Source organism: Centruroides vittatus, unplaced genomic scaffold, assembly GCF_030686945.1.
Source record: "Centruroides vittatus isolate TY-2023 unplaced genomic scaffold, ASM3068694v2 contig_926, whole genome shotgun sequence".
Classification (NCBI taxonomy): domain Eukaryota; kingdom Metazoa; phylum Arthropoda; class Arachnida; order Scorpiones; family Buthidae; genus Centruroides; species Centruroides vittatus.
This window is the reverse complement of record NW_027122612.1, coordinates 2,132,637-2,152,487: the sequence shown is the minus strand read 5'-3', so window position 1 is coordinate 2,152,487 and position 19,851 is coordinate 2,132,637. Positions and strand designations below refer to the sequence as shown.

At 28.2% G+C, this 19,851-nt stretch overlaps 1 protein-coding gene across 1 annotated transcript in view; it reads left to right on the top strand.

Moving 5' to 3' along the window:
* Positions 1-11,933, top strand: part of LOC136984671 (uncharacterized) — a 31,708-nt gene extending 19,775 nt beyond the window's left edge. The window contains exon 3 of the mRNA XM_067281745.1: positions 9,460-11,933. Coding sequence (XP_067137846.1) covers positions 9,460-11,933 — 2,474 coding nt within the window. The remainder of the gene's footprint in view (positions 1-9,459) is intronic.
* Positions 11,934-19,851: the final 7,918 nt, after the last annotated feature.

The following is a 19,851-nucleotide window of genomic DNA, read 5'->3' as shown; positions in this document are numbered from 1 at the left end:
TTTTGGATTTTCTACAGGAAGACTGATGATAAAAGTATTGAACCGATATAACTTACGCACGTATTGGCATGTGCACGTTTATAAAAAAAAAATATTCGTGATATAGACATGTTTCAGGACAGTATGCTTTTTCTTTTTAATTCATTTGTAAATTTGTTTTAACTTGTTTTAAAACTAGTTTTTTATTAAAAAAAAAAAAAAACTTTTATATAGAAAATCTGATAATAAATTTAAATTCTATTCGCGAAAAAAATTTTGGCATGATTCACTTTCAAGCGAAATTCTATTGTTTGAATAAGCCTATTTGTTTTATTACTTTAAAAAAAAAAAAAAAAACTTAAAAGAATTATTATTCAAATATACGAGTACTTGTATCCGAGTGAATCTCAAACCATTCGAGGTTAATTTTACAGCATAATTAGATTAAAATCAATTAATTATTAATTTTAAGAAGATTGTGACTGATAATACATTCATCGAATTCCTTTTATATTATAAATTTATGATTTTATAATATATGTAGGAATTATATTTAATATTCTGTAAACGAAATCTTAACAGTAGCAGACAATTCTACTGAGTTATTTTACACATTTTTACTGCATGAAAGTAAAATTTAATATAACTTCCTGCTCACTTAACTAGGGTATTCTAATAAAATTTAAAAATTCAGTTTAATAAAAAACTAAAGCAAGTAAATGAATAGAAAGTTTAACTAATTTCTCAATTATTTAATGATAGTATTTATATATGCCTACATATTCTTAACAGAATAGTTTAATTTTTCTCTCTCTCATAAATACTTCGTCCCAGATCAATAAGTTCAAGATAAGTCATATTTCTTATTTATAGTATATAGTTTGAAGGCCTTATAACTTTAAATAGAAGTTATAAGGTTATAAATCATTTCAATATAAGGTTTTTATATTGAATTGGCTTATAACCTTAATTTCTTTAATCTTATATTGATTTGGTTCATAACCTTGTAAATCTTTAACTTCTGACGAAAGGTTATTCAGGGACACTGAGAGGCAAAAGAAGCAAATTATTCTGGTTCCGAGCAATTAGGGAATCCTATACAATTATTATTATTATTTGTTTAATTTCTTTACTTTAATTTACTATAGGAGCCCAATATGTATTTTGCCCCAAGCTTCTGGGAGCCTTGATAGTGTAATTCATAACTTAGACTAATTGCAAATTTCATAATTATTCTCTTTATTATATTTTTTCAATTTAATATCCACTTGTATCAATTACTCACTCACATGTTTGTCCTACGGAGGCGTCTGATTAAACGAACTCTTCTCAAGCCCCCACGTTGATCTAATATAGTTAAGAGCGTTTGTATATATCATATTTACCAAATAAGTAGATATATATAGGCATATATATAATTATACGCCTATCACGAGTATGACAAATGATTTATGACAAATATTAAGTCGACTTCATCTATCCGACTAAATATATATTTCGGATAAGAATTGTATTTTTAATGGTGTTAATAACTCGGCTCAGTCGGGCCACTAGTACGACCTTCATCCTACTGTCGATTGCGACAATAATGAATTTCAAGACGAAAAAGACGATAAAATCATAATAAGACTATAAAGAAGTCTGTGAGAAGACAATAAAACGTTTTTGTTGTAAGAAAATGTCGTAATTTCACCAAAGTAATGATTGGGTTAAAGTTCTAAATTCGATGGGAAAAAGAATGTGTGTTGCATAATAATGTACTTAAGTTATGTAATTATAGTATTGGCATATAAATACACTCGTATAGAGACTATTGACGAGCGTAGGATTTAAGTGGAGAACGAATTTTATATTATTTATAAAATATTTTTCTGTTTTTAAAATATTTCTATAATAATAATATGGTAAATTAATTAAGTTAGCGCTTCTAATAACACACGAATTCAAAAAATTTAAATGTAAAGAATGTGCTTTAATTGTTATTTTTATTAAAAGTTTAATAAAATTAAATGTTTTTTCCCCGATAAGTGATTATTTCAATATTCAATATTCAATAATCGACGTTTGTATTTTGTAATTACGTGCGAACTTACAGCTCCATGTGTAATATTAGGCAGTGCTTGATTTGTTTTATTATTTTTTTCGATATTAAATGGCATTTTTAGTTACATTTTCGAAGATTTTTTAAAAATATATCTTTGAAAATATTAATACGTAAAAATTAAGTGATAAAATATTTGTATATCTGAGCATATCTATGTCTATTGTAAATTACTCTTGACCATTTCCTAACTGTAAATTTTCCGATTTAATTTAGAAAAGATATATTTAAAATTTTTATTCTTTTAAAGCAAATTAAAATTTATAAATTTTTAACTTTACTCAATAGCTTATTTTCGATAGGAAAATGTTTATATTTACAATTTTAGCTACTGTTTCATATCCGTGAACATAAAAAAAGAAACTCGAGTGCTGAAAAAAAGTTAATTTCATAATTAATTGTGCTAAAAGGTATTTTATTTACAAATATATTTTAAAAGATAATTTTAATAATATATATTATGTAAGTAAATAGTGTAAGCAGTATTGAAAGAAGGGGTGAGACAATGCCACATTTATTCCAGGCTCAGCGATTTTAAAGGAATAAAAAATAAAATTTTAAGGGAAAAAAAATGGATTTGATATTCTGAAATTTGTGTATTTAACAACACTAAATCTATTGTTATAGATAAAATAATATAATATTTTAAAAGACTATTTACTATTATTTTGGTGGCGCTCACTAATCGTTTGAACTGGGAATTTAAATATGTTATTTGATCAAAGTAATAAAATAATTCGGAATTAATATACGTATACAAGATGGCCCAAGAATTAGTTAACCATATTTTTTGTGTATTCCAAGGACACTTACGAATCGTAAACTGAATTTGCATATTTGATAATGTAATTAATTCCTCGAGGATCTCGCTGTAAACAATTGTTATTAAGTTTATAAGTAACAAATTATTCGGATTTAGTCTTCTGGGCCACCCTGTAATTCAGAGAGCTACGTGTACAGAACAGTCTTAAAGCTTGAACAAGTAATGAAAATCTAATGTTGGCATTTCGCATAGTTATGAGATACGTAAGAGACTGACTGTAACCGTATACAATCCTTGTATTTTATTTTGAGCTAGTCTATAATTAGTCTGATATTATTGGAAAAAAGGAGGTGTTTCTATTAAAGAAATAAAGTATTGTATACGGGACACTAATAATAGTTTAAATATCATATACCGAAAATTCTGCTGCGGAGATGCAAATTTTAAAATAAAGGATAATTATTAATACAAGTCTTGTTATGCTTTGTAATTTTGATTTAATTACACTATTCGGAATTTTTTTTTCTTTTAAAAATGTATTGCGAAATGAAAAAGAAACGGATAATTTATTTAAATATTAAATTACAATAATTAAAAAATCAAATTTAATTTCTATAATTACGACTAGTATTATGTATATCAAAACCAAATGTTTGTAGCGATCATTTTGAACGGGTTAAAGTATGGATCACGCTACTTGGTAACAACAAAACACGTCATTGAGTGTAAAATAATCTACAGTAATTAATTATTAAAATATCATCCGATATCTTTATGTATACATATAATTTTTTTTGTGAAGACGGAGACATTTTTAAAATAACATATAAACAAATAAAAAAAGTTATATTCTGTTAGAGCAAATTTATCTAGTGGAAGATTGTTGCTACCTCCGCTTTAATATTATTATTTTTCCTCCTAGTTACGGGTGCGGTTGAAGTGCAACGCACCCTTTGTCACCCTTAGATTTTTGAAGAGCCATTCAGAGATGCGACCGCGAGATGACCCTGCACCTACTTAGTAAAATGCGACCTAACGTAGAGGAAAATAAGTATTAGACGTGGGTTAATTCATTTTCGGCAGACAAAGAAGAGGAAGTATTTCTTCAATCATCCTAAACAATCTTATACACGGTTCCCTTTTCACTCTCTTCAGAATGAAAGACTTCTTCGGTAGTATGCGAAACGGCTAATTTTTATGTTATTGTTCATTATTGTCTATACAATTTGTTTTACCGCGTCACAGATCCTTAAAAAAATATAATAATAATAAAAAACAAAAATGAATTTTTAAGCCCGAAGCGCAGTTGACTACGTGACAAAAGACACGGAGCTGGTTGAGCGCTTCTACGAACTAAAGCCGAGTTCATTTGAAATCGTTACGTTATAACTGGAGGACATAAAACATGCAAATGTCAATGGCTTCCTGGTGTTGACTTGCCAAGACTGCATGCCGCCTATTTCTCTTTTTTTTTTTCTTTCTTTTTTTCCCCTCTACGTCACTGAGTTGCCACGATAATTATCAACCTGGCTGAACCAAATAACGACTGGTTACGAGTTGCTATTTGTATTTCCAGACGAATGAATTAAGTGGGATGATTTTATAGTTTCCTATACGAAAACCTTTCCTTTTTTTGTATTTTTTATCTGTGGTTAATCGAGATTCGAATCTTGAAATTATTAAATGCAGTGTAGTTTAAAGTGTAGTTTAAAACGATCGAGTGTAGTTTAAAAAAATCGATCGCTTTTCTATTCTGAATAACTTTATTATTATTTTTTATATTAATTATAAGTGTTTTTACTAGTTATTAATTTCATTAAAAAGTTGTTTAAGTTATACTTAAATTTAGTTTTTAATAATTTATTACCGCCGAATCCGTGTTCTCTAAAGACGATCAGAACACAAAGAGCTTCTTTGTATTGGTATTACTAATGAGAAAATGTTAATAAAATATTTATCGTCGACGAAAGACTTTTTTTTTTTTTATTCTTTCAACGTATTCGTTTCGTTGGTAGCACCTGTTAGCGTCGGTACGCATGTCTGCCCATCTGCGCAAAGCAAACTATTCATCTGCATCGATGAAATAGATTTCGAATAAATTTAGTAAACAATTTTATTTTCGTAAATTTGAAGGATAAAATCTAAAATTTAGAACTAAAGTCTTTCAAATTTTCTACTTCTTTAACAGAAAAAATAAGGCTTTTAAATGGGAGAATAAACTGGACTGATTGATTTGACGTGAAACCTATTAAAAGTACTAGCTAATGAGGAACTTTTTTTAAAAAAAAATTAGGTATAATTAATAATAGTTTAGTCTATTTATTAAATAATAAACTTTTATCTGTTAGAACTTAAACCGTTAAGTTAATAGAGCAGTGTAGGAGTAATTTGATTTTAGTTCGATGATCACGTTTGTGATGAAAGAACCACAACCGATATTGTTTATTTAAATGTAATAATTGTAAATGAATAAATTGTGACGTAATACACTTAGAAGTAGAGTAGTGTGTAATAAATAGATATGCAATCAATCAATTTATAGATATCAGTGGAAATTCAAATAGGATTCCAAGCAATGTATCCATACATAGTGATGAAATCTTTATAGGTATTTTACTTGAAAATATGGACAAGTAAAAGTTGTGTAGAAAGGATATTTATGTTCTGGATGATAGGAGAATGCAATTTCCACTTTCACAATCTTCAATTTGACATACGAAATTACCTCCTTTTTACGTGTCATATATTAATTTTTTTTTCCTTTATTTTCTATTCTTTTATCCCTTATACAATATAAGGTAAATATATTAACGAGTAATAAATGCATAAGTTGGTGTTTTTATAATGGTTATTTATCATAAAATTATTAAAATATTTTCTGTGTGAGACGTAATTTTTGCCTCGATACACTTTTCCTTAGGCTTTTTATTTTTTTAATTTCGTATTTTAAAAACTTTAATGTGTTTTCTTTTAGCTGTCATTTTTGAAAATTTATTCTTCTCATATCAAGCTGAATGAATTTCACAGATCAAAGTGCTGAATATTTTTTTTTTTTTTTACTTTTAAAAGTAATTGTTCTTGGAGTTGAGTGCAAGTCCTAACTGGTAGAATGAAATCAATGAGGGGGGGGGAATGTTTTAATTAATGGTCTCAATAGCCAAATATAATATTTTGTTTAAAAATAATGTGAGAAAACTATTTTAATATAGATCTATATTCAAAAAAATTCATAAATAATTTAGAAACTATTGAAATGTATTCATTGAAACATAGAGTGAAACCATAAATCACACCTGGAAAGACATTCCTCTTCCTGATGCTAAATTTATATTTGGTTCTAAGAATCTTCAAGAGTTTGATCAGCTAATTTTATTCGAACAATTGCGGTATTTAGGATAAATAGATAGGTAGGAATGGTAGAAGTATACACAATGTGAATAACCTATCTCGGTATAGGTTATTCACTTAGGTCGTCTATAAATTGTTTATTCAGACGACAGTCGAGTACTAGTAGAGGTCACAAAATTTCCATCTTTACATTAAAAAATATGAAAAATTAAAAATAAAAATAAAAAATTGTATATGTAAATAGGTGCTTACTAGTTTAAAAAAAAAGAAAATTTCAGGATTAAAGTTATTTTATGTATTTGATACAAGATTAATGACTATAAGCGTATTGCTGGCGGTGATGCATTTTCCTTGTCTTGATTTTTAATTATCCTGACGGATGGTATTCGTCTAGTGCACGAGGATTAGATTTTCTGTTTCGTTTTGATATTCTTGCTTACCCCCTCTTTCTTTGGTGTGACGTACAATGCCCCCCACCTTTCTCTGGTGTGACGTACAATACAGTTTCGGATTACGTACGTAAAATTGTAATATGATATATATGAAGGATGTTTTTAATATGACAAAAGGCTCATCTCGAATTTTAATAAATATCTCGTTTATTGTTATCTGGTAAGAATTTTACATTATTATTATTTTTTTTTTCTACGTACTTAAATTCTAATTTATCGATTTTATAGCATTTTAATTGTTGTTTAAATAGATCTTGTCCCACCATCCAGGAGTGTAAGCAAAATCTTATGAAGTAAAAAAAGTTTAGAAAGATAATTTACACTTATTAATTTTAATTGGAATTTAGAATATTTTAATATATTTGGAGACTAATAAATTGAGATTATTGTCAACAGGTTGAAGAATTCGTCTATCCCTACTTTGTATGTATTATAAAACTGTTTCTCGTTGATATTTGGTTTCGCAGTTGATATAAGGGCTTATATTTAAGGTAAAATATATTTTTAAAGGAAATATTTTGACTTCAAATTTTAAAATTTCTCCTCTTCCCGCGTGTTTTTTTTCATTACAAAATACATTACTCTTATTCGAAGTTTCTTCTTTTCGCATAGAATGAAAGGCCAGAACCGGGGGGAAAAAATTCTTCCACGTTAAATGCGCGAAATGAAAGGAAACGGAAGAGGAAGAAAATTCTTCCGCGTGCATGCTGAATGTTTGCAGCGCTATCTAAAATAAAATAAAATAAATAAATACTCGCATCTGCTAAGGTAAATATTAGGAATCTCTTCCAGACGTACCGTATAAAACGTATTGAACTTCATCTGTCAAACCGAAATTATTGAAAGTAATAATGATGTGATCTTGTTTGATTTTTACGTCGAGTAATTTCGCTTTTTAAAAATCTAACTGAAATTCTTTCAATTCGTGTTATAAATCGTCGGAATTTTGATGGATTTAACGCTCGAGCTACTGTGACATTGATGAGAAGAAAGCATTGTAAGCTATAATAAAAGTGTACAGTTAACTTACAAATAGAGGTTATCGAGCGCAACAACTTATCGATCGAAAGAATGCCTGACCTGGCGTAAAATAGAAGGCTTATCTACGTTTTCAACTCTAATGGAAACAGACCTATCACCTGGACCGTAAAGTTGGCAATTCATTAACCTAGTAGTCTTTATCTCAAGTTTATTTCCTGAGGCATCAATATGGCCCGCTTTCATTAAAATTTTAATTAATCTTAGTCGGAATCCAACCGAAATTTTTAATGGTGCATACAATTATTCCATGTTTCTCTTTCCTACGCGTAAGAGAAATCAGAATCCGTTTCAGGTCTAATTCTTTTGCCCAAAATCGATACAACTATAATAATAAAATAACTATTTTCGGGTTTCATAACGGTTTATCGGGTATAACTGTATGATGAAACCTAAAAGTTTATAATATCTGTTAATGCTCCTAACCAAATAAAGTGGAAGGAGATGCGCTGAAATCTGTTTTTCATACTGCAATTAGATAAGAGTTTCCAATTATTTTGAGTCGAACGTTTGTTTGCTGTGTAATTTTGTAGATGTTTGTTATTTAGCACTAATCCACTCTTCATAAATCCGTGAGACAGAATACAATTTATCGATTCTGTAGTTCAATGACCAACAGATTTTCCATACGCACTTCCCTTTCATGATAATTTTAATCGGATTAAGCTGTAAAAGTTTAATTTTTATGCTTAAAAGTATGTGAAAAATTAAATCCCTTTTCACGTTTCATTGGTTTTTCTATTATATAGGAATGTGGACAGTAAAACAGAGTCAAAATATATGAAATTTTCGTGACACAATTAAAATTAAAAATTATTTTGTTCACTTAAGATACGAAAGAATAATAAATAATTGTATAAACTGACGTGTCAATATAGACCCTATATATTAGGGCCCTCTCTAATTAGGGGTCTAACATAATATAGGGCTTATCAGTTACAGCTAATAGTTTAGGAAAATCATTTAAAATTAGAAACCGAAATTATTTAAGACTATCATTTAGTATATGACAATAGAATATCGTATACTAAACGACACAATAGCTGTATCCTCTATTATTAATGAATGTATGCATATATACGTAGATTTACATAATTATTCCAAGACTAATTAATACAGATTCTCAGAATACATCGAAACATAGATTTTATTGATTTCCACGCAATAATATATTTTTCCTACACTACATGTTAGAAAACAAAAGTCCATAGCCGTGTGACCTTTCATCGTGCAACTCTTTAATTTTCAAAGTACCAGGCAATATATTCACAAAGTGTATGTTGTAAAATATTACAACTTGTTGAAAGCGAAGATATCGAGCGAAATATGAAAACTTTAGCGAAATCCAATATGAAAAGTAATAATCTGTCTGTAACGAGATACAATAACACTTCCTTACCTCGAATTTTTTGAAAGAATTGCTCAATATCAGCTTTTGATGTTAAACAATTCATTTAAATTAAATATTTTTAAGACAGATTATTACAAAAATTTTATACATTTCGTGATATTTATTTGGTAACTCTAAACGAATCATATTAAAACTTTTATATAAAAGTTAAAGAATTATTAGTATTTATACTGCAGTTAATATATTTTTATAAGATGCAACTTTAAAAAGATTCTTTTATGAGAATATGGTTTTCTTTTCCCATAACGTACTTGTTTCCCATAGAGTAATTATCTTCCTCCATTGAACTGTTTTATTCCTTCACAGATCTGTTTTATTCCTCCGTAGAATTGCTTTCTTTCTCTATAACTGTTTCATTTCTCCATAGAACTGTTTGAATCATCCATAGAATGGTTTTATTCTTCCATAGAACGGTTTTATTCTTCCATAGAACTGTTTGAATCATCCATAGAATGGTTTTATTCTTTCATAGAACTGTTTGAATCATCCATAGAATGGTTTTATTCTTCCATAGAACTGTTTGAATCATCCATAGAATGGTTTTATTCTTCCATAGAACGGTTTTATTCTTCCATAGAACTGTTTGAATCATCCATAGAATGGTTTTATTCTTTCATAGAACTGTTTGAATCATCCATAGAATGGTTTTATTCTTCCATAGAACTGTTTGAATCATCCATAGAATGGTTTTATTCTTTCATAGAACTGTTTGAATCATCCATAGAATGGTTTTATTCTTCCATAGAACGGTTTTATTCTTCCATAGAACTGTTTGAATCATCCATAGAATGGTTTTATTCTTTCATAGAACTGTTTGAATCATCCATAGAATGGTTTTATTCTTTCATAGAACTGTTTGAATCATCCATAGAATGGTTTTATTCTTTCATAGAACTGTTTGAATCATCCATAGAATGGTTTTATTCTTTCATAGAACTGTTTGAATCATCCATAGAATGGTTTTATTCTTTCATAGAACTGTTTGAATCATCCATAGAATGGTTTTATTCTTCCATAGAACGGTTTTATTCTTCCATAGAACTGTTTGAATCATCCATAGAATGGTTTTATTCTTTCATAGAACTGTTTGAATCATCCATAGAATGGTTTTATTCTTCCATAGAACTGTTTGAATCATCCATAGAATGGTTTTATTCTTTCATAGAACTGTTTGAATCATCCATAGAATGGTTTTATTCTTTCATAGAACTGTTTGAATCATCCATAGAATGGTTTTATTCTTCCATAGAACGGTTTTATTCTTCCATAGAACTGTTTGAATCATCCATAGAATGGTTTTATTCTTTCATAGAACTGTTTGAATCATCCATAGAATGGTTTTATTCTTTCATAGAACTGTTTGAATCATCCATAGAATGGTTTTATTCTTTCATAGAACTGTTTGAATCATCCATAGAATGGTTTTATTCTTTCATAGAACTGTTTGAATCATCCATAGAATGGTTTTATTCTTCCATAGAACTGTTTGAATCATCCATAGAATGGTTTTATTCTTTCATAGAACTGTTTGAATCATCCATAGAATGGTTTTATTCTTTCATAGAACTGTTTGAATCATCCATAGAATGGTTTTATTCTTTCATAGAACTGTTTGAATCATCCATAGAATGGTTTTATTCTTCCATAGAACTGTTTGAATCATCCATAGAATGGTTTTATTCTTTCATAGAACTGTTTGAATCATCCATAGAATGGTTTTATTCTTTCATAGAACTGTTTGAATCATCCATAGAATGGTTTTATTCTTTCATAGAACTGTTTGAATCATCCATAGAATGGTTTTATTCTTTCATAGAACTGTTTGAATCATCCATAGAATGGTTTTATTCTTCCATAGAACGGTTTTATTCTTCCATAGAACTGTTTGAATCATCCATAGAATGGTTTTATTCTTTCATAGAACTGTTTGAATCATCCATAGAATGGTTTTATTCTTTCATAGAACTGTTTGAATCATCCATAGAATGGTTTTATTCTTTCATAGAACTGTTTGAATCATCCATAGAATGGTTTTATTCTTTCATAGAACTGTTTGAATCATCCATAGAATGGTTTTATTCTTTCATAGAACTGTTTGAATCATCCATAGAATGGTTTTATTCTTCCATAGAACGGTTTTATTCTTCCATAGAACTGTTTGAATCATCCATAGAATGGTTTTATTCTTTCATAGAACTGTTTGAATCATCCATAGAATGGTTTTATTCTTCCATAGAACGGTTTTATTCTTCCATAGAACTGTTTGAATCATCCATAGAATGGTTTTATTCTTTCATAGAACTGTTTGAATCATCCATAGAATGGTTTTATTCTTTCATAGAACTGTTTGAATCATCCATAGAATGGTTTTATTCTTTCATAGAACTGTTTGAATCATCCATAGAATGGTTTTATTCTTTCATAGAACTGTTTGAATCATCCATAGAATGGTTTTATTCTTCCATAGAACGGTTTTATTCTTCCATAGAACTGTTTGAATCATCCATAGAATGGTTTTATTCTTTCATAGAACTGTTTGAATCATCCATAGAATGGTTTTATTCTTCCATAGAACGGTTTTATTCTTCCATAGAACTGTTTGAATCATCCATAGAATGGTTTTATTCTTTCATAGAACTGTTTGAATCATCCATAGAATGGTTTTATTCTTTCATAGAACTGTTTGAATCATCCATAGAATGGTTTTATTCTTTCATAGAACTGTTTGAATCATCCATAGAATGGTTTTATTCTTTCATAGAACTGTTTGAATCATCCATAGAATGGTTTTATTCTTCCATAGAATCGTTTCTTCTCTCAAAGAATAGTTTTCTTCCCTAACTTGGAATGTTATTATTCACCGAAATTAATTACCACATTAAGAAAAGCTTTCAATTTTCATAACAAGTGAATTAATACCATTTTTATAAACGAAAAATTACTGTATTTTTGAATATTTTAATATTTTCCAAATCTCAACTAATAACTTTTATAGTTTCAAATGTAATGTATACATCATCTTATAAACTTTATTATTAACAAAATAGACTTATTTTCTGATGTTTTACATTTGACTATATATATATATATATATTATATATAGAGAGAGATGATAATATAAAATAAACTGTATGTATTTACATGATGATGATATAATTCGTAATGTGATTTAAATTAAGTAGGTTTTTTAAGCTAAACAGTAATAAAATTAGTATAAATATTTACTACGTAAAACTTTTGCTTTGTCATACAGTTTTAGGGTGATTTCTAAATGTGTAATATTAATAATTATTGACTCCAATGACCTTAATAAACAAAACAGAAGGTTTATTTATTTTATCTTCTAATATTTATGCTGAATTTAGTCCCATCACTTTTATTGATGGGACTAAATTTAGCCCACAATAAAATTTCTATTTTCTAAATTAAAAAAAAAGAAAGAAAAACCCTTTTATATAAATTTAATTAAAAATTTTCTCTTTATTTTATGAAAATACAATTCTATTTTTAAAATTTTATGATAAGATCCTAACTGACGTTACTTTTCTAGGATTTAAATTAAGGATAAGTCCTTATATCGAGTTTAATTACATTAAAATATGCAAACTTTTCGACGGGACTTATTTAAATTTTATATATTTTTACTAATTTTTTTTTTTTACTTAATAATTCATTAAAATTGGCATTTCTTAAGACGAGACGTTGAAAAAATGAAATCCAACTGTTGATTTTTCAGTTTTTTTTTTTTTTTTTTTTAATTATCGTGTGTTTGGAATCGATCAAATTTGATGAAGGATGATTGTTGAGTCTCTATTCATTTAAGAAGAGGAAATGCTAATCGCGTGTCTTGCTTGTAATTTATCGTTTGTGTCGTGTAAAATCGCATGTTTCGTTGAAGTGAGTGATACGTGGAAATTGTTAATAAAAGAAATTATCGACGTCAAAAAATTATTTTTATCCTCGAAACTGTAAAAATCAGCATTTGCTAGTAAACACTTCCTAGAGTTAAAAATTCTCAGATTTTAAGCTTACAGCTGGGTGAATTAATGGGGTAATGATCGTTAAATGGAAAGCTACGCCGCGCGATGACGTGTCGCGTCGCGTACTGAACTATTATTAATATATTTCTTTAAATCTCGCGTATCTATTTAAATCGTTCAACTTTCTAATATTTGCCTTTATTTTATTAATATTTTTTGTAATTTTATTACGAGGTTAAAAGAGAGATTGTGCTTGCGCGTTGCGCGAAGCGATGCCACGCGACGTGTTAATCCCTAGTCGCCTAGCGCGTTACGTTAGTTAACACACTGAATAATACCAAAATTAATATATTCTGATATTAGTTATCTCATAATTAATCATACACGCAAGACTTATATCAAATTACTGCGATTATTTTGTTGCAAAATAAGTTATTAATGGATTTATAAATGAAGGATGTAAATATAATTAATCCTTGTAAAGTTTAAGTATTAGTTCATATTCCCAAATATATATATATATATATATATATATATATATATATATATATTAAGCGTGTATTTATATCCTTGACCCATCTTTATTACTTTATTTAGCATTCTTTTAAACGATAATTTGTTTAGAGAACGTATCCAATGCAAAATACAGTTCTTTAAGACAGATTTATTAGGTTGCTAACCTACTTTTAGAAGTGTTTGTAGTATTTATTATATTTAAATATTTCTGTAAACAATCCAGTCGAACCTCGATATTCTTATTCTCGTAAATCGCCGACGAATACTCGTTAGCGGATCTTTCCCATAAATAATATATTAAATGGAGAATATTTCAGTATCAGTAAATTAATAAATATGTCATTTTGAGTTGCAAATGATGTCGTCATCACTAATATCGACCGATAGCCAGAATAAAAAAAAGAGGACACTTTACTTAAAATGTAGGACTACAGGAGATAATGTAGGATATGTTTTTCTCAGCAGAGTTGTTAGCAAATATTTAGGTAATTTACAATATAAATTAACGCATATATTGAAAACTTTAATTATTTTCAGTCCACTTCCTCCAGTTAAAAAATTCCCAGAAAGCTAAAATGTAGGTCATGTCCGGAAAAGAGAGGTCAGCTGATCCACCGATCATCATAAAAACTTGTGAATTGAGGAATTTGAGTTACATAGACCATGTGACTTCAAATTCAAATCGTTTAAAGACCTCATTATTTGACTGCCGGATGGTCGAGATGATTCGGCAGCTCTGAGGAATCTCTCAGAGACTAACAGTCAAAACTTCTAGAAATTTATCATGGGCAGACTGTCCCTCACGCTGTCGCCCCATTACGGGCCTGGCCGAACTCACGAAAAGACCCCCAGAAAATTAAAAGACATCATTTTTATTGTTTGAACTATTTGGGTTTAGTGCCACACTCGATTTAGTACCGGTTTCATAGGCAAAAAAAAAAAAAAAATGATGACGCTAAATCGAGGTTTGACTCTATTTCTTAATAACATATATCATTTGGGCGAAATTAGTTGCGGAAATATGTTTTTTCGACTTCCGGATCCAATTCAATCGAACGTCAGATTTCAAAAGAGTAAATTGAGGAATTCACTCGACAATTGAAAATCAATAGTCGCTAGACTTAACGTGTAATAACTAACTGCTCTATTCAGAATTCTGCGAAAATGGTAACCATGGGGTTAGTAAATCTATAAAAGATACTCGTAAATTCGATGAATAAACGAAAGCCACCGTTTGAAATGCCCTAAAAATATTAAGGTAAATCGTTATAACCGGAGGAAATGTAGGCTACGCATGAAATAAATAACTCATTACGTATAACAAACCATAAAATTTCGTTGAAAAATATAAGAATAAAAACTGAAATTATTTTAATATTCGCCATTTATTACGAAAGACAATATATGTATATATTTATTTAGAATACGTTATATTTTACTATTGTTCGGTTTATATATTTGAATTATGGGAAAATGGAAGTTAAAATCGATAAGATCAAATGGTTTATTGTATAAATATATAACTTTTTGACAAGATTAATGTAAGTTGAGGGCTTATCTGGAGATTGATTGAGAGACATTTGAAATCTGCTAAGTCAAACAGTCTCTCCAACGCCCATAAAACAACCATAAAGAGAATGATATAATGAAAATGTCCCCATTTTATATAATATATTCTCTCCGTTTTACTGATTTTTTTCCTTTTTTATATTATTGATTGGAATTAATAATTCGTTAAACGTTACCGAATTTTAAATTCATTAAATGTACAGTACGCGTCAATTGTTAGAAGATTTGAATAAATGAAACAGAAAATTGAGGAAATTTAAATATTTTCAACTCAGTCAACTTTAAAGGAGTAACTTCAAAAAATTTTATTAAATCGCTTCAAGTATTGAAATTGTTAGTGAAGATGTATTATCGATCCCCGTAAGAGCTTTAATAGCATTTAGAAAATCACTTCTATTTCCTCCCCCGTCTTCTTACTCTTAATTTGGAACTTGAAAGTGAATCTTTGAGGTAATACGAACTTAAAATATTATTCCAAATATTGAAAGATGTGTAGGATTCAAGGGCTAATTTTTAATACGAAAATATAATTTTACGCTGAAAGAAAAGTATCAGAATATAGTGAAATTACATTTAACTATGGCACTAAGTTTAAAATTAGCCTGTGTTCTTATTTAAGTCTACTTGTTTATAAAATCAAATATATAAATTATCTTAAATTATAAACTATAGAAAGTTTTTTTGTACTCTGTCTTGTGGGCACTAAGAGACTGTTTGTTTTTTCTTTAATTCTATTCTCTCAATAATAAGCAGCATATTTATATGAAAGGCATTATTTTTTTGTGAGAAATGGATCGAAATTCGAGATTTTGATTAATAGGCTTACATAATCTTTCATTACAGAAACACGTCTTGTATATCTCTAACTACTAATCGCTGTAATCAACTAAAAAATGGTATATCAGTGAAACGATTTTAAAATCAATTTTATTTAATGAACGTTATTGATTTTCATAATGATTCGATTCAGGAACGAAAGTTATTAACGTTAACGTTCTTGTCTCTCGTTCCAGTCGCATCCTTCCCCATCTTCGTGTATCTAATTTTTATCATGCCGCATCCCACATTTTTCTTTTTTAAATATTTTATAAACATTGTCAACGTCTGAAATTACTTTAAACAGATTTCACTTTGATTTAGGACACGGTATTTGCTATCATTCGTGTTGCATCAAAGTCCCCCATCTTCATTTACAATGCATTAAGTCATGTGGTATGGAGACTACATTAAATCTTTATTCGAAATTACAACAAATATTTAATTCTTATATTATTAGTAATTTAATAATTGATAAAATTTGTTTCTACTTACATATACCCCATTCTCTTGATGTAATTTAACCAGATTAAATCGTTAAATAACTAAGTATGACAATAGAATATCCTTGTCAAAGCGGCTCTTATCTCTTTCATAAATAATTGACTGTACGGTTTAAACATTAAATTATATTCTTGATTGTTTTACTGAAGATTTTATCGTGAATTCACTCAAAATATATACTCGAAAATTTAAATTTGAACTGTTAAAAGACTCGAAACTTTCAACCTAAGGTTTAATCTATATTTTAAGCGAGTCAGGATAAGGCTAAAGTTTTGGAGAAGAAGAAGAGCTCCTATAACTCCTCTGGGAATAAAACGATAAGAAAATTCCGGAGGGGAAAGTGAAATAAAACTGCATCAATCTTAAAATGATAAATTATCGAACAACCAATAAAAAAAAGACAAAAAAAATTATATTTTCTTTTAACATAAATCACAAATTTCTCTTATTACGTGAATGGAACGTAATAACAAAGAACAGAAGTAGAAGAATTAAAAAATTCGGCACAAAAAAATATTAGTTGATAAATACAAACTTTTAGTTTTACTCGTGTTTATAATTTGTTAAAATGTATTTATGTTCCTGTCAAAAACTAAAATAGGATACATTTATATTTTTCGTATTTTGATTTCTATTCAGTTTTTAGTAGGAAAAAATACATATATTTGTAACTTAATATAAGAGTTTCTACTGTTTCAAGTTATTTTTTTTTTTAATTTTTGAGAAATTTAAAAATTAATTTACATAAAAAAATTCTAAAAATAGTTGAAGAATTCTGTTTTTATCCGATTAAAAAAAAATAATCTAAAATAAATCCTCTATTTAAAAAATAATTAAAAATTAACAAAGAAATCAGCCCCGAAAATGAAAGGATAAAGGTATTTCATCCTTATCTTTATCCTTACATTTTATTGCTCTTTCAGATTTAAAAACAAAAATATCTAAGGTATATTTCTAAGAATAAGCTTAAAATATACCTCCGTTAACTGGCCAATCTACGTATCTTCGCGTGTGTATGGGTGTATGTAAGACTATCTAATACACTTATTAAACAATTATTAGCACTATACTATATGAACTGAGTATACAAGATGATGACCAGGGTATCCAAATAATCTTTCTTTATCATTTAGGAGATTTCAAATTTGTATTGTTATGAAGAAATGCCACGTAAAACAATTCGTCTCAAGTGTCTCCATATCGTCAGTATCTTCAAATACAGGGTCTGGAACATATATTTAGGTTGAAACATTGCATATATTGAATGGATGTAGGTTGTAAAAGGTAAAAGAATATTTTAGAGGGAAAAAATAATGACAAAGAATAATTACCCAAAAACAAAACACGATTTTTCAAGTGAATAATGCCCTTAAAACATGCAAGAATTGTCAGTGGTGGGTAATAACTAAAACCATTACAGAAATAGTTGTCCTGGAATGGATCCAAAGTTAGTTATCAGATTAGTATATGATAAAATGAGTTTATCAGATTTTGGAGAAGGATCGTCGAACAAGTATAAATTAATAGAAAGTGTCTTGTACTGTTGTGCCAATACGTTTCTCGTTAAAACAATGTAGCCAATTGCCTAAAATAAAACAAGTGATTAAAGTTCTAGAATGGTTTATAAAATATTCACACCGTTCCCAAATTCATGGCAAAATTTTAAATTATTATCTAATAAATTTACTCACTTCATGTTACCTTGCAGACAGGGACAACATTCTTAATTATTATATAACGGTTTAAAAAACTACGCCAGACATTTTTAAAGTTTAAAATTACAAGAAATAAAGTTTTTACAAAATATAAATAGCAATTTTTGCTGAAAATTAAGTGTAAAAATGATATAAAAAGCATCATCTTTTCTCCTTTCTCTTTCATCCTAAACTTCCGAGTAAGCTTTTGTTTTTCTTCGATATAAATAATTATATCTAGAACAATTTCCGTGTATTATAATCGATTTTTATTCCTAACATTTTCAATTTGTTATGAATTTCTGGCAAAATCTACTCATTTTAAGGTTATTTTCGTTATACAGTAAGTTATTTGGTTATTCTACAACATTTAAAAGCTGAAAAATCCTTTAAAATGTACTAGAAAATGGGTATTTTTTGCTTAATTAATTATAGAATAAAAAAATATATATTTTTTATATATAAATACAGATATCTAGAACAATTTTCAGGTATTATAATCGACTCTAATTGACGAGATTTTAAGTAATTAATCGCATCCTTATCTTATATCATTATTTTTAACGTGATTTTATTATTATTACACCGTATAACTTTTTTTTTAAATAAAAGAAAATAACTTAGAATTAAGAGTGAACGTGACATCCGATTTTACGAGACGTGATGTATAAAAAAAAATGTCGCGATTTTAATAGGGTAACACATGAATGCACTCATTCTTTATTATAAATAGAAAATCTAGTTTAGATTCGTTGAAGAGAATAAAACAGTTTCTCTATTAATGAATTTACGGATCACAAAATTTATCAAAAATAAAGAAAGGTTAAATGCTTTTAAAGATAAAAATCTCTAAAATTATACCTTCCAATCGAATTTGAGGAAAAAAAAAAATTATAATTTTTGTATGGTTATATTTCATAGTGAATAATTTATAATTCAAGTAGAAAATTAGATTTTTAAGTAAAAAAAAAAAATCTGTTTAATAAAATATTAACTTCTAATTCAAATAATTAATGAAAAATTTGATTTAAAAAATTGAAAGTTTAATATATTTTTCTTATTGATTTGCATCTGACGAGAGGGGATGCCCTCAGAAGGACTTTCTATGGGAAACGGGTCCCTATTTAAGTGTAGAAAATCAGTGGCGCGTTATCCAATGGGTAAAAAGGGTAATCGGCTAGGACCTCACTAATCCTTAACCGATATTTTATAACAGAATGTTCCCGGAAGAAAAATGCCTAAAATCAACACGGTACGTGAGGCTCTTAATTCAAATTTACCTTGGCCCCGTCGAGCTATCACACGCCACTGGAGAAAATCCATACGACAACACGTGCCGCCATGTGTCTTATTCCCCTATCCGTAATCCGCGACAACGGTGGTTTTATACATTTTTAAAGGGCTTTTTTAAATTTAATTTATTAAATCCAACTTAGATAAAATGGAATGAATTAATGCCAGAAATGTTTATTTCCTATAGTTTAAGACGAAAGCTGGTAAGTTGTCGGCGCTCTCTAACTTCTTACTTTCATTCAGAATAACAATGTTAGTAAAGTAACTTGATTGTTAGTATATTAAACATTTCCATTTAAAAATTGCATACATCTTTATTTATATTAAGAAAATTTATAATTTTCAGATAAGAAAAAGCCCTCCTTTATTATAAAACAGGAACTTTCG